Here is a 15269-nt window from a genome sequence, read left to right on the forward strand (position 1 = left end):
AATCAGGAACTTGATGAAGAAGATTAAGACCACAAAACTGAAGTTAATGTAACCTCTCACGATTGTTAGGAAATTATTTTTAATCATTTAAATACCCTACTTTGTGGGGTTTTGGTGTGCTTTTTGAAAAACATAGTTTAGTAACTGATGTTCGCTAAAGAACCTTCTTCCCTTGCTGCAGTCCTAGAGGCCTCTGGGTGCAGTTGCTGGTGGAAAGTGGCATTTGCAGTATAAAACCATGCTTTTAAATTCTTCGGAATGGCTCTCCTAAGCTGTCCTTACTTGCAGCTATAAATTCCCTGATCCCGAGAAGCCTACCAGGAAGAGCCAGAGGGTCAGGGCACTTGAACATCTCAGACTGGGGCACCACGGGTCCTCCTCGGCCCACTGCCCACTGTTGGGTCTCTGGATAATCGTGTGCCCTTGTGAGCATTGGGACAGTCCGGGTTGGAGTTCTGCCAGGGAGACGAGTGAAGGAGGCCACTTGAAATGGAGAGACGGGGCCGGGAGGGTTGTGTGAAGCTGCGGTGTGCTCTGCATGTTAGAGCCTCACTACCTCGATGACCAAGGAGGCCAGTGTTGGCTAGGTTTTTGTCCCTGAAACAGGAAAGAGTAAAGAGTGATAATGAGAAAGAAAAGAAACTTATTTTTCCCCCTTTGATCATGGATTCCTCGGTGCTTTATCAGATGCTTCCAGATGAAAGAAAATAGTTTTGACTTGTCATTCACTTTCATTCTTGGCTCTCAGACCAGTTCTCCCAGTTTTATTTGTGGAAGAAAAAGGATAGGAAATTGGACCCAAGGAATTTAGAATGGTGTAGGGATCTATTTCCTTTGCTTCTATGCCAAATATGCCACCCGTCTTTAATATTTTTTTCCATTTTATTTATTATTGAGTGTGGGTGGGAGTGAGTAAAAGACGAGGAGGGAAGAGGGAGAGTAAATAAGGTTAGTCATCTGACCTTTTATGCAGATCTGAGAATTAAGAAAACATAGGTTCATATTCACAGAAGTCTCCAAATGTCAAGCTTTAAAAGATCTCTCAGGAATAGTTGACTCCGAGCTTGGAGATGGGCAGGTTGCCTTGGTAATAAGTTAGCAGTCCTTTTTGGGCCTCTGTTTTTCTCACCTATAAAATGAGGGCATACACATAGATGATACCAAGTTTCTATCCAGCTCTGTGAAAGAGCACCTTGGCTGTAAGCAGAGGCACGGCGGCTGTGATGACATACGTTGTTACCAGGGAGACTTGGGCAGCGTGACGAGCTGGAGGCACGTGGAGGAGAGCGGAGACGGAGACTGTATTTCAGCAAGGTAGTCCTACCAGCCTGACGCCTGTAGTGCAGCTCAAACTGAGCGCCTCTATTTTTTTCTTTTACAGTGTGGCACCAGGAGTGAACTTAGCTGTAACTGTCCTGTTCTTGTAGCATTCTCTTCTCCTATTTCAGGATCTACTCTGTTTTTGGCCGCGTCGCGCGGCACACAGGATCTTAGTTCCCCGACCAGGGATCAAACCTGTGCCCCTGCAGTGGAAGCGTGGAGTCCTAACCACTGGACCACGGGTGAAGTCCCTGTAACTGTCCTATCCTTACTGATTTTTTTTAAAGAACAGTATCATTTTTACATCTGTCTGTTAAATCCTGTGTGTCATTGCCCAGAAGTTCATACAGGATTTTATGACTTGTCTTTAATAATTACTTAGAGACAAAAATAACTCCAAGACTTGTGTTAACAACAGAATGACATTTCTGGTGGGTGTTTGCCTTTTATGCCTCGGAAACTTTCCTTGCCTCGTCCGTCAGTTGTGTCTCCCCTGCCCTTTGAGTCCCAGCGCATCACCCCTACCAGATGCAAAATCTCTGTATCTATGGGAAGCATGCTGGGGTTGAGAGAGCTATTTTAAAAACATTAATTTCTCCTATTTTAGTCAAGTGCCACTCAAGGCAACCAGGGTTAACTTGAATTTCAGTTTTCCTACAGTGAGGCATTTTTGGGGTGGTGGTGATATTATTTGGCACCTTAATTGTGCTTGAAGGTAACTCAGATGATGAACACTCCTTTTATAATTCTGGCTGGTACCAGGGTAATGGTTCCCTCTCATGTGTACAAAATTCAGTATCATAGACCTTAGAGGGACTTTAAAGACCATTTAACCACTCCCTGTATTTTACAGGTGAGGACACCTGGGCCCAGAGAGGGAGATGACTTGATCAGAAGGCTGACTGGACCTTGGGTCTTCAGCCTTGATCTGCGGTGCAGACAAGGGCCGAGGGGGCAGGAGGGGCTCCGTCTAAGGCCTGGGTGCTTTTAGCTGTTGCATCCTTGTTTTGAGTCTAAGGTCCTCATAAGGCCATTCCCTTCCACTTGCCCACAAAGTTATTTACCTCATTATATATATGTCAAAGTAACTGCAGTTCTGTTGGAAGCAACAAATCTTTTTAAGATGAAATTGCTGTGTAACCAGAAGATTTTCTTTGGAATGCTCACGGCCCGGAACAGGAGGTTGCAGCATCTATTTTGGCCAATAATACTGTTAGCATCAACCTGTTTAAGATGGCTTTCTACCATGTCAGTGCTGTCCTGGGAGTCTCCCCTGGGCTTTTCTCCAGGGAACGGGATCCAGCAGGAGCCTGAGTAGAGCCAGGAAGAATCCTGTTGTTATCTGCAAGATCACCATCTTGTTCACCCTGGAGAATTTCCATGGAGGTGAATTTTCATTTTTTAATGCCCTGCCTTTTTGCAGAGCGTTGAGTTGGCAGTGCTCACAAGTGACATGAAAACGTAGAACTGGCTGATGATGACAATGGCCAACATTTGTCAAGTGTGCCAGGAACCCTTGTGAGAACTTGCTATGTATTGATACCAGCTCAAATGATTGGCTTAATCGTCACAACTCTGTAAGATCCTGTTACTGCCCTACTCTGTAGATGAGGACACTGAGACACAGAGGGCTAAGGAACTTGTCCTTGGCCACATGGCTCTGTCGGTAACAAAGCCAAGACACAGACCTAGGACGTCTGCCTCTTGATATGTGTGGTGTCTGTCATTTAAACTATGTAGTGTATGGACAGTTCCATTTTTAGAGTACCGGTAAGTTCTCTGTTTTTTTTTTTTTTTTGTCTGAATTTAGAAAAAAGTCTAGAGAATATAACTGACTTTCTTGAGTGACGGTGAATTTTTGTGGCCTCGGTACTTTACTGTAGATCAGGTGGGTTAATCAGCTACCTGTACAGGTACTTACTTCGTGTCGGGCAACGCTCTTGGCACTAAGAATACAGTGGTGAGCAAATCCAAGTCTCTGATCTCATGAGGTTATATTCTACAGGTGATGGATGTTAATAAACTAGTTAATAAATAAATGAGCAAGATAATTTCAGATGGTGAAAGGGGGGTATAAATCAGGATGTTGTGACAGCGGATAATAAAGGGAGGCTATGGTGGCGATTTAGGATGTGGTGTCTGAAGATGTGACTTGGGATCCCAGACCTGGATGACAAAGTGGAGACCGCCGTGGCCATCTGGAGCCGGAGCTGTTCAGCAGAAGGACCTGCTAGGGCAGGATTAGACGTGATGTGCACGCGGGACAGAGGAGGTCAGGACGGGTGGAGTATGGGGTGAATGGTTATAGGTAATTAAGAACCACATCATGTTTAACCTTATAGGTCCATAGGAAAGAATTTTCAGCATATTATAAGCAGAGTAGGAAGCCATCACGAGTTTAAAGCAGAGAGTGACATAAACGGATAATGTTACAAATATAAATGCATATACACACACATACCCTTCTGATACGTAATAAATCATTTTGTGGTTTGTCTCTCTTGCTACAGAAGTAAATGTTTTTAATTGTGTTTAATTAAAGAGTTTAGGTATTTGAAGTTTTACTGCACATAGTATTTTTAAATTAATGAAATAGTAACATTTATTTTTCCAGTTGCCTGCTTACTTTGACCATCTGATTTTGCACAGTAAAATACTGATTTCTTTCAAAAATGCATAAATACCACCACTACATTCATAGCTTCTTGAAATAAGCACCAGCAAAAGGCTGATGGATGACGCCACCTAGGACAGTCTCTGTGGAGGCAACCGTCTTTCAGATGACAGGATATTTTAATGTTAAAAGTAAAGTCAAATTGCATTCACAGATTGATCTTGCATATTTTCCTATTAACTGCATCTTTAGGTTTCTTGAATCACAGGGACAAGCAGGCAGGCACCAGTGACCCCTGGTTCTCCAGAATTAATCAGCAGCGTGAGATTGAGCCCTGCACCCAGCAGTTAGAAATTACACTTGGGAATGACGACTCTAATTTTGTAATTTGTCTAAGGCTGAGGTTGACTCCTAAAAATGGGTGTTGATAGTGACATCTAGTGGATCTTGAGTAAAGCTTTGTGACCTATGAAATGTGTAATTAATTGTCAAGTACTGGGTAAGGAACCAACTCTGTTTTCGCCAGGCTCACGTTCTAAAACATGAAAATGTATTCTCTGTAATCCACCTGGGTATATCTGAAATACGAAACTATCAGGAGTATTGAAACTTACGTTTTCTTCCTTTAGACAGAAGATCCAACGATGGAGCGACCCTATACATTTAAGGATTTTCTCCTCAGACCAAGAAGGTGAGGCTTTGGGCTGCAGCCGTTTCTTACGCTTTGGCTCTTGGTTTTCTCTGAGGAAAATTCCAACTTCTTTTCCTGTTGCATTTTTTTTTTTAAAACATCGTAAATATGAACCATCATAAAGATGTAACTAAGTCACATCCTTTATAACCAATTTTCTTCCATCATGCAGTCATAAATCTCGAGTTAAGGGATTTTTGCGATTGAAAATGGCCTATATGCCCAAAAACGGAGGTCAAGATGAAGAAAACAGTGAGCCGAGGGATGAGATGGAGGTAAGCTGCAGAGCTTCGGGCCTCGGTCTGTTTTCCTCGCCTAAGAGCACATTGATGTTTTACTTTAAGATTTTATATTTTAAGGAAATAAGAGTTTATAAAGCTTAAATATGAAGAAACTTCAATGTGTCCATGAATCTACGTCTTTGACAGATCTACCGATGTGTTGGTTTTTAGCAAAAAAGATAAACTTTTCATTGCATGTTATAACACTAATAATTGAAGAGGTGTCTCTTTTTAAACTGCTATACCCCTGTTTTATTAACGGCCCACCGCCATGTGAAATTCTCCCCACATATTTAATTCTCTTATTTCTTTGGACTTGCAGCTCTTTGTAAATTCCTTTTAGCACTTGGAATGGCTTCAAGTGGCTAAAATAATTCAGGGACTCATCCAAGTTTGTTACTCATTTGGCCCACAGGTGAGAGCGTGCATTAGGTAGAAATGCCGTTTTGGAATTAGCTGTCCAGAGGAATGGTCTTTTGTTCCCTCCTGGCAAGGCCACCTTTTAACTCTCCAGTCATGTACCTCTACCGTGGGTACCGTCTCAGCTCAGGCTTCGGATGGTGCTGTTTTGTTAGACAGATTCTCGTATTGTTCTGAAAATGCCCGTTTACAAGACCTCTCTGTGGCTTATTTGCACATCTGTTCGCAGCTGTTGCATATACATGATGTGTGAATAATGCATTATGGGCAAGTTAACCGAACCCCACTCAGACCCAGAGGTCATATTACCAGGCAGTATTTCATGTGCAAGCTTTCATCTCTCTCTGTGAGAAGGACTGAAGTGGGTGGTAGGCAGTCTTGAATGTTAAGATTTCATAAGCACATCCACAGATTTTTATCTCAAATCCAAGGAATTTTTTTTTTTCACACTCTTCCAACCTTCCAACTGTAGTAATCAGTGAATTACTTAATTTTCCAGTGACTTTACTAGGGAGTGTCAGGAAGGAATACTTAATGCCGAAAATATGTGTTGCAAAAAAAGCACCTCTGACTCTGGTACCAGGAGGCCTGTTGATGCGGCGGCAGCAGGTGGGGAAGGGCTGAGTAGGAAGCGGTGGCTTCCGGGCTGCTCCTGGCTACCTGGCTGCCCGTCCTCCCTGCAGCCCAGGAGCTTCCCCTCCTCCCTGGGGAGCGAGAGTGCCCCGGGCCTCCTGATGCCCGGGCAGGCCACGGATTCTGCAAGAACACACGTGCTGCAGGGCTCGTCTTCCCAGCTCCCTCTTACCTTACGGAGGTGTTGAAAAGACGACAGCTGTAGCGTGACCCGTATCGTCGGCAAGGCTTTTGTACGGCCCCGGAGGCCTTCAGGTCAAAATAACAAACACGAAATACGAAAAGAGTGTAATGTGACTTAGGTAACGTGACAGCCTGTGCAGATCCCCGTCCGAGTGGCACCCTGCAGTGTCATCTTCTTAGAGGGCAGCGCAGTTCATTGGCCACGGCTCAGAATATTTTTGAGACGCTCCTAGAATTGATTTTTTTTTTTTTTTTTTTTGCCCTATTTTGGGAATTTCTTTAAATGTGGCGCAGGAAGCCACCGTCAGAGCCGGAGAGCACAGGAGCGAGGACGAAGGGCACACGCGCCCTGTAGCCATCAAAGCCGCCTCACCGTCTCCCCTCTGTGCTCCACAGCCCGGCTGGGAAGTCGTTGACTCGAATGACTCGGCGTCTCAGCACCAAGAGGAGCTTCCCCCGCCTCCCCTGCCCCCCGGGTGGGAAGAAAAGGTGGACAACTTGGGTCGCACTTACTATGTCAACCACAACAACCGGACCACCCAGTGGCACCGACCCAGCCTAATGTGAGTACCGTCGATGGTCAGGAACACGTCCCCACGCTCTGCGGTCAGGTGCGCACGTGGCAGTGCCCTGGGACGAGGTTGGGAAGTACATCTTGTACCGGTGAAAGCGCGTGGTCGTGCAGTACAACAGGATTCCTCTTCGTGGAGTTAAAGAACGTGGGAGCCTGAGTTTGTAGGTTGTAAAGAAACTCTTGCCTTCCTATCAGGTTCTCCTGTTGTAAACACGCACTCATTTATTTTGTAGGACTTCTTTATGTAGATTCGTGAGATGTAAAGCAGGGGTTATTTTTCCTCGGTTTATCTTACATTTGGTGATCACGTCACTTTCCCCTTCTTCAGCTTCCTCTCCTGGCTAACCCATCATGGAAAATAGCAAACATATTGGCTGTTTAACTTTCTGGATTTTTATTCCATAATTATTTGATTTGGAAACTCTCTCAAAATTTTTCTTTTCCTTTTTGGAAAATGTATAGATCACCCCCTTGATATAATTACAGACACATGGGAGGGTTTGCTAACTCACAACTGGTAATTACGGTTTGTTCTAATCCCTTGCCAGCCTCAGGGATACAGTGAATTGATTACTGTTTTGTTCACTCGACCATTTTTGGTCTAATGATGGCATATAAACACTGGTTAAACCTCAACTACTATAAAAAAGGATTTGAAGCAGCTTGTTTTTTGAATGATAGTATACAGCAAGACCTAAAACTATTAATGTACAATAAAAGGCAAAAACAAAATAGTAAAAACAGAAAAGGAAAAAATTGTCCTAGAAATCATGACCTCCCTAGCAGTCAAGACAAGGAGGTAATTACCACTAAATTGTATAATTTTCAATATGAATAAAAGCAAGTATATGAGGTGAGATAATTTTCTCTTTAACCCAGACTCTGAAGGAAATTTGCTATTGATGGTTTTTAGCAAGTATTAGCAATGGGATGGATGGTGTTGTCAGTAACCCTTTTATCTTTAGAAATTGCAAAGATGACCTGCATAGGTAGGAAAGGTGGCCAAGAAGTATAGTCTAGATTTTGTTTGGTTTCGAGGAAAAGCTTGCAGAATCTGCAGCGGTGAATAGCCGATCCTTCCTAAGCCCCTACGTGGGTTCTCGTGAATATCAGCCGTCCTTGGTCAGCTTTGGACCACACGGTGTGTGCACCAGTTCATTGTTCCCAGGACAGCATAAATATCCCAACATCCAGATGACGCTGAACTCTTCTTTGTTGTAATTTTTTCCCATAGAAATATAAATGGAAATGGTTTAGTTGATTCTTTTAATTTATTTAATTTTTTTTTTCACTATTTCCCTTTGATTAATGACCATAGCTGTTAAAACTGTTGCAAGCCATTTGACTACTCTAGTTATTTGTAGTTTAAAAAAAAAAAAAAGTAACCGCCTTGGGCTTGGTTACATGTAGTGATCAGAAGAATCTTGGTAGCAGTACCCTAAGCAAAGTACCTTTATCTACCTTTGCTAAAGGTCATAGGAAAGGAATACCTGAAAACAGCACTCTCTGGGGACCACAGTGTCATGACCTCTGTAGAAAAGTGACTCCTAGCAGCTCACGAAGAAAGACTGATGGCCAGTACATACATAGAAAAATGTTCACTTTCATTAATAATTATGCAACCGAAGTCTGTATTTAGGAGGTAACTGGGGACAATTGCTACTTTCTCTGCCTCACAGAGTTGTGAAACTCTAATGAGGAATTCCTCACAGAGTTGTGAAACTCTAATGAGGGAATTTATACAAGCTCTCACTTGTATAAATGCTGGCTCATCAGTAGGGAAACTGTGGTTCTTCCGAGTTCATGTTCACCTGTAGTTTAGGGAGAAATCAGTGGCATGATGTTCCACATCAGTGAGGCGGCTGAGCCAGGAAGGACGTCTGCAGAGCTCCGGGTGGGACCTGCCAGGTACCTCCTTTCCACCAAGCATGACTTCTAGAAAGCAAGAGAAAAGTTAGATGAGAAAAAGATTCGGTTTTCACAGTAATCTCCTCATCCTGTCTGAACTGTTTGAGAATGTGGGATTCTTTTTCCTTAACTTTATTTGGCTTGACCAGAAGCCCTCAAGCCCTCCAGGTTATTTTAATGTGTTGTTTTAATTCAAAAATGATTTTTTGTGTAACTCAGTTTTCACAGAATACTGCAAGTGTGGGTTGGGGGGGAATGGATGTTAAGAAGGGTCTTTATTAAAAGGCTGTATCTGAGGAAGTCAGATAGAGAAGTGATGATCACATGCTGCGCAGAGAATTAAGACTGTCATGGAGACTCTCATTTCCTACCCAGTTTGCTACAGGCTTGCGCTCCAAACTTCAGCCCCTGAGAAGTCCTCATTGACATCCCGTTGCCCTCAGGCTGTTCTTACAGGGTCCTCCTCACCCTGCCTCTTGCCAGCCACAGTCAGAAACGCAGAGCGGTCTGATCATGCAGAGCTGCTTTCTGATTACTTTCTCTTCTTCTTGGCCCCATGGATGTGCTAACCCCCAATCCCCCCCCCGCCACAAAAGATAAAGCCAGAACGTGCCCCTTCCCCTGGTAACCTTCCGATGTCAGCCTACTATCCCTTCCTCTGGGAGCACCGGACGTCTTCTGTCCCGGTCTCTCTGAAAGCCCTATGCCTCCCTGTCAGGACACAGAGCACATGATACTCTTACTGCCTGTATGAGCAGGGACTGTGGTTTCCTACGCACAGATCAACCCCTAGCACCTGGCACAAGGTAGGAGCTTTTAATTGAATGAATGACTACAGATGAGTCACTTCTGAAAAGTGGGTACAGGCACGTGGTTTAGTGAAATGTCCAGGCCTGGATGCAGAGCTTCCAGACGGAAGGCGGCCACAGAACACTCCCCAGCCCTCTCAGGTCAGACAGTGGCCTTTAAAATGCCTCTAATTTTAGAATTGTCCTTATCCTATTTAAATGTAAACTGTAAACATTTTACTGTTAAACGCACAAGTTTAAAAACATGAAGGAATTGCATTAAGACTATAAATGAACTTGTTAGACTCAAACACTTACTTTTAACTCTTTTCAGTACTTCTGCCGTCTCCCATCTTAGCAGTAATTTAATCATATCTTAATGACTCAGGTCATCATTAGTCACTGATGTATATGAATGTAAATGATCAGACACGCTGATCTTAATTGGCACTGAATTTGATAAATTTATGGTTTTTCTTCTCTTTATTAATTTGTATATTTCCCATGAAAGTCAAATGAAGAATATATATGTGAAATTAATGACTGAAGAAAATTGAAATAGGCACTTCTTAAATTTTTTCCCTGCCCCCAATAAAATCATGTTTCTGTTTTAATTTGCCAGCTCAGACATATTTTTAAATGTTCATCTTCCCATTAGTGACCATTTAAACTTCCTGTCAGTTTCAACAGCCCTCTAGTTCAATTGCTTAATTAAGGGCAAAAGGCCTCCCTTGTATGAACATTTTCATTTTATCGCTAAAGACCATAAAAAAGCCCAGGGTTGGAATTTCAGAATCAGAGACATCTTTCGTCTTTATGCTATTTAGTTGTTTCTGGTTCACACTGGTTACTAATTATTCAAGCATGTTGGATAAGGAGGATTAGCATAATTGATTTTAAATGCCCCTTTTAAAATAAGTCCTTCCAGAATAATGGAATTTTTATATACTTCTGAGAGATAGAAAATGCAAACATAGCAATATTAAAACCTTATTCTTTTCAACCTCTCCGAAATCCCTGTAACAATTCAAGCGTGTGTTATAACCCGGAACACACATTTGGTATTGACTAAGTGACACCTGACATTTCAAGTGAAGATTTAAAATTTTGATGAAACTTTTATATATACAATATTTTTAAGTAAGGCCAGTCATTATAAAGTGAAATTGAATTGAATGTCCTATAAAAATCACAGCAGCAGTATAAAATCACAAAGACAATATTATATTTTCTAACATATCCAAGAGAGTGTTATTTTTTATCATTCTGTTTTGGTGGTTTCAGAAATTGTGTTAGTATACTTGTGTGTCCCTTGATTTTAATTAGTTTCTCTATGGCCTTATGCGATTTTTTTTCTGAGGAGTCCTGCTTAATGTACTATTTTTAGTCCAGTTATAGTTTAATACAACTATAAAATATGCAAAATGTATATTTCTGTTAGGTTTTAAAAATTTGTATATTGGGCAGTAAAACTTCATTCAGATTTTAATAACAAGAGTTTTTATTTTAATGTGGATTAAAGAAAGGTAACCTTCATACTGTCCCTTTACCAGTAAAGCTAAAAAATGTAAAGATTTTTGGTGAAAATATTCAGACTCTCTTGGAAACTGGCATTAAAGAGTCACCTGTTTATTTACAAACAGTGCTGCTTACTGCAGACTATTCACTGTTACAGGGGCCTAGCACGTTCTTTGGGGGGAATATAGGAAAATAGTATAAGTTAGCTTGAGATTCATTAGAATGTTTTAAAACCTATGTTTTAGGAAGAGTCTATAATGAGGGTCCTTGATTAATACTGGATTTCATTTAGTCTGAAATAATGTTTTCAAATATTAATTTGCAACGTCATTTTTTAACTGAATATGGTGTCTTATTGAAAGAGTCTGTAAAGGTTTTCTCTGAAAAACATTTTGACATTTAAACTTCTACTCTAAAAGCCTCCAAGTAGTATTTCTCCCAAAGGAGAATTGCCTGTAATTTAGTGCAGAAGTTTTCAAGATTGACTCAATGCTTTTCACATCCTGAATTAAGAGAGTTACATGACGTCCCCCCCGCCCCCCCCAAAAAAAAGACTATGAAGTTGCAGCGTTCCTCAAATCCCAGTTGATTTGGGAGGTTATTGCCTGATGTTTGTGAATTTTAAAAAGGAGTTTAATGGGGAGAAATGCAGTGTCATGCTTCTGAGATTCTGTCAAAATGAGATCCTCAGAGGCCGAAAAAGTTCACATTGCGTCAGGAGCATTTCCCTCCAGACCCCAGCTTTGAGTTTATACTATTTGTGCTCATTGGTTAATTGTTGGTGACCAAAGGTTACGGCCTTGTCATTGCTGGACTCCTAGAGAGGGGTCACCACGGACTGGCCACGAGTGTGAGCTCACCTGTCACCTCTCCTTCAAGAGGCCTCACTTGTCACTGGGGCAGATGGATGGAGGACTTTGATTTCTCTTCTTTCTTAAACGCTAAAGTACATGCTGCAGTATGTGCCTGAAGGATACCCAAAAATATTGGGACAGATGCATTTAAAGACTGTATTTCAATGAAAGGGACCTAGGAGAATGCTTTAGCCGAGAGATGGTGGCAGATTCCCCTGCTGAACGGCCAGCTGATTGTCAGTGTTGCGCGTGAGAGCACTGATGCTGTATTAGGCGTCAGGCCCTTGGTGGGTGTTGGCTGGTGTTGAGGGGCCAGGTGTCAGCACCGGTTCTCCTAACTCCCACCCTCCCCCCGCACTCCCAGGGATGTGTCCTCCGAGTCCGACAGCAACATCCGGCAGATCAACCAGGAGGCAGCGCACCGGCGCTTCCGCTCGCGCAGACACATCAGCGAGGATCTGGAGCTGGAGCCCAGCGAGGGCGGAGACGGCCCTGAGGTAGGACTTCCCGCTCTGCCGGCACACTCCCTGGAGCTCCTGCTTTCCGTGTTCTCCAGGTTGATCCTGTGTCGTAATTTCTTGTCTCGGTAAATCTGTGTAAAAAGGAAGGATTCATGGTCTCGTAGCTGATTGATGACCATCGGGATATTTATTAACTTAGAAAGTGCTTACAAAAGCCATCTTTGATGAGTGCACATAGTTTACATTTCTACAAAAGGGAATGACAATATTTTTAGCATGGAAATCTTAAGATGTTTTCACTTGATCCTTTATTTTTCCCCAGAGTCTAACCATCTCTTGTTAAAGGGCGACATGGTTATTGTCTTTGCGCAGTTGAAGTAGCCCTGTAACTTGTTTGGGTACCAAATACAAGTTTTTACTGAGTAGTTTTGACATAGTGAAAGAGATTTGTTACCAAGAAAATAGAAATTTGGGTGAATAGAAATGTTCATAAGTTTACCCTTAAATGCTCATGGTAAATTACTGGGGAAGAATGTATATAAATTGAACAGCAAATTAGCAAGGCAGCAAACCATGACTTCCATGCTGCCTTAACAACTCTGTTTACTTATTAGAAATCCATTCTTTTTAAACATTGCGTTAGGAAGATCATTCACAACATGTTCCAGTGATCAAAATTAGAAAAGCAACATGAATGATGCCGTAATAAATTCACTAAAAGTTACTTTATACCAGGGCTTACTTACAGCTTATAGCATCTCTGCTGTTTTCATTGTGAATCCTCAGCAGTTAGAGAAAAAGAAAATTCATGAAAATCATAAACAAATTCCTGAGAATATTTTTTTAACCCATGCAGGTAGTATGAAGTGCTAGAAGCAAAGCACTGCTCAGAGAGGCACTATTGCAAAGGGGCTGAGAGCACAGCCCCTGGGACCAGGCTTCCTTGGCTCAAGTCCTGACCCCACCACTTCCTAGCTCTGTTGTTACCTTGAGCAAGTTATTCCCTCTGCTTCAGTGTCCGCATCTGTTAATCAGGGTAGTAGTCTTTATTTCCTTATGGATCCTGAGAAGATTGTGTGCCTCCTGAGTGCTCAGTCAGTGTGAATTACAGTTATCATAAGGGTTATTACTGGGGCGGGGAATGAGAGGGTCCCTCGTCCTAGCAGTTACCACAGCGTCTTGTTCCTTGGTAGCCTTGGGAGACCATTTCGGAAGAAGTGAGCATCACTGGAGACTCCCTCAGCCTGGTACTGCCTCCGCCACCAGCCTCGCCTGTGTCTCGGACCAGCCCCCAGGAGCTGTCTGAGGAACTGAACAGACGGCTTCAGATCACTCCGGACTCCAACGGGGAGCAGTTTGGTTCTTTGATCGTAAGTAATAGTCTTGTCTTCTAGCTCCCAGATAACTCTGACATTTTCCAAAGTTCCTCCTTCCCTAGGAGAAGCAGGACTATACCAAAATTAGCCCAAGCAGGTGAAAATCTTTCTTGATTCACAAAAAAACTCAAATCTATGACTTGTGTTTTATCAGCTTTAACCTTGTAGAATTTCTTTTCCCAGCCAAAGGTTCATAAAGAGTACCTTTGTCGTAAAGGTGGTGTTCGCACTGGGACCTGGGAGACATTGGGTCTCTGGGTTAATCCTCTTACGTCATACTCTGTGTGCTTTACCATTCTCGTTTCACAGATGAAGACGTGATTTTAAGTGACCCATCCAAGACAAGGTTAGAACAGGAGATAGAAGACATCTCCCAAGTCCCAGAGTACCAATCCTTGAGAAAGGTTGTGAAATTGTGACACTGTCACCAGGGTAGCACTTGAACTTGGGTTCTTAACCATCAGGGAAATTCATTGTAGATGCTTCAGGTGGGACTGAGCCCCAATGAGAAGCAACAGAATCAGCCATGAAGACCTGTGTTTGACAACACAAAGCTTTGCAGAAAAAGCCCACAGAAAATTCCTGCTCATGCGTAAAATTGAGAAGCAATGCAGTCTCAGTGTCTCTCGAGAAATTGAACCTACAGATGTCCTGTGGTAAATGATGGTAGTCCCTCTGCTGAAAATGGCATCCTAGAAAAATAGTCATCATTACAGCCATATCAAATGTAAATGAATAGGAGGACTGCATAAAATGTAAAAGCCAGTAAGTACTCACAAAATTGTTACTCCTTCAGTTATGTGTTTTTGTTTTAAAAGACACCATTGGCCCGTGTCATGAGTTGCACTGATTACTCAGCTAATGTGCTTTTGTATTAAAATTCTATGAATGTCCTTCAGAAAGAGAAATATCACTGAGATGAAAATTTAGTACTAAAGAGGCAGGAAAAAAAAGAGTTTGCATATATGGGATATTTGAATTGATAAAACTGTTGCTATGGAAACAACATAAGCAAGGAAGCCATATATTTAAAACTTTATAAAAGGAAGTAAGTACTGCCAGAAGCATAGCAGTGGTATACCTTTAGTCTACCAAGTGAAAAGCCATCATTTCAGGCAGCACTGATATTAAGCTATCATCTCTTATTATTTTTATAGGGAGCTTCTGCATTAATTATTCTAGGTTCATAAAATGTCTTTAAGATCCAAGTGCAAGTGTCAGAATTATTTTAAGTTCATGTTGAGTCTGGTTCAACTATTAAATAACAGTGACTAGGAAAGAGAGGAGTAGGGGAGTAGGGGGTTCTTCTCCAGTTTTGCTTGTCAAGGTCACTCTGTATTCAAGGACAACAGCATGAACTTTTACTAAAGGATGAATCCTTCATGCTAACCGTTGTGAAAAGACTTGAAAAGCTTCACAGTTACTGCCACAGAGTGTCTTTGACCTTACCCCATTTTCCTGATTGCAAAATATTAAAAGTGAGGAAATGCTACAGACTTGTCCCATGTACAAACCTGTTGCTAATTAGACCCCTGCCTTGTGTGTGTGTGACCTGCTGCTGATCTGTGGTCTTTTTTTTTTTTTAACCATATAGATTAATACAAACAAGTGAGAGGAACATATTATACATTACACTCTAGATTTTTTT

General features: G+C 42.1%; 1 protein-coding gene across 12 annotated transcripts in view; it reads left to right on the forward strand.

Annotated features, from left to right (window-relative positions):
* NEDD4L (NEDD4 like E3 ubiquitin protein ligase) overlaps positions 1-15269 on the forward strand; it is a 339936-nt gene that overhangs the window by 257932 nt on the left and 66735 nt on the right. For all 12 annotated transcript variants that reach the window (XM_036874900.1, XM_036874901.1, XM_036874903.1 and 9 more), the window contains 5 exons: positions 4564-4625; positions 4798-4900; positions 6539-6705; positions 12149-12281; positions 13439-13615. In XM_036874900.1, the coding sequence (XP_036730795.1) occupies positions 4564-4625; positions 4798-4900; positions 6539-6705; positions 12149-12281; positions 13439-13615 (642 nt within the window). The remainder of the gene's footprint in view (positions 1-4563; positions 4626-4797; positions 4901-6538; positions 6706-12148; positions 12282-13438; positions 13616-15269) is intronic.

Source organism: Balaenoptera musculus, chromosome 14 (assembly GCF_009873245.2).
Source record: "Balaenoptera musculus isolate JJ_BM4_2016_0621 chromosome 14, mBalMus1.pri.v3, whole genome shotgun sequence".
In the NCBI taxonomy this organism is placed as follows: domain Eukaryota; kingdom Metazoa; phylum Chordata; class Mammalia; order Artiodactyla; family Balaenopteridae; genus Balaenoptera; species Balaenoptera musculus.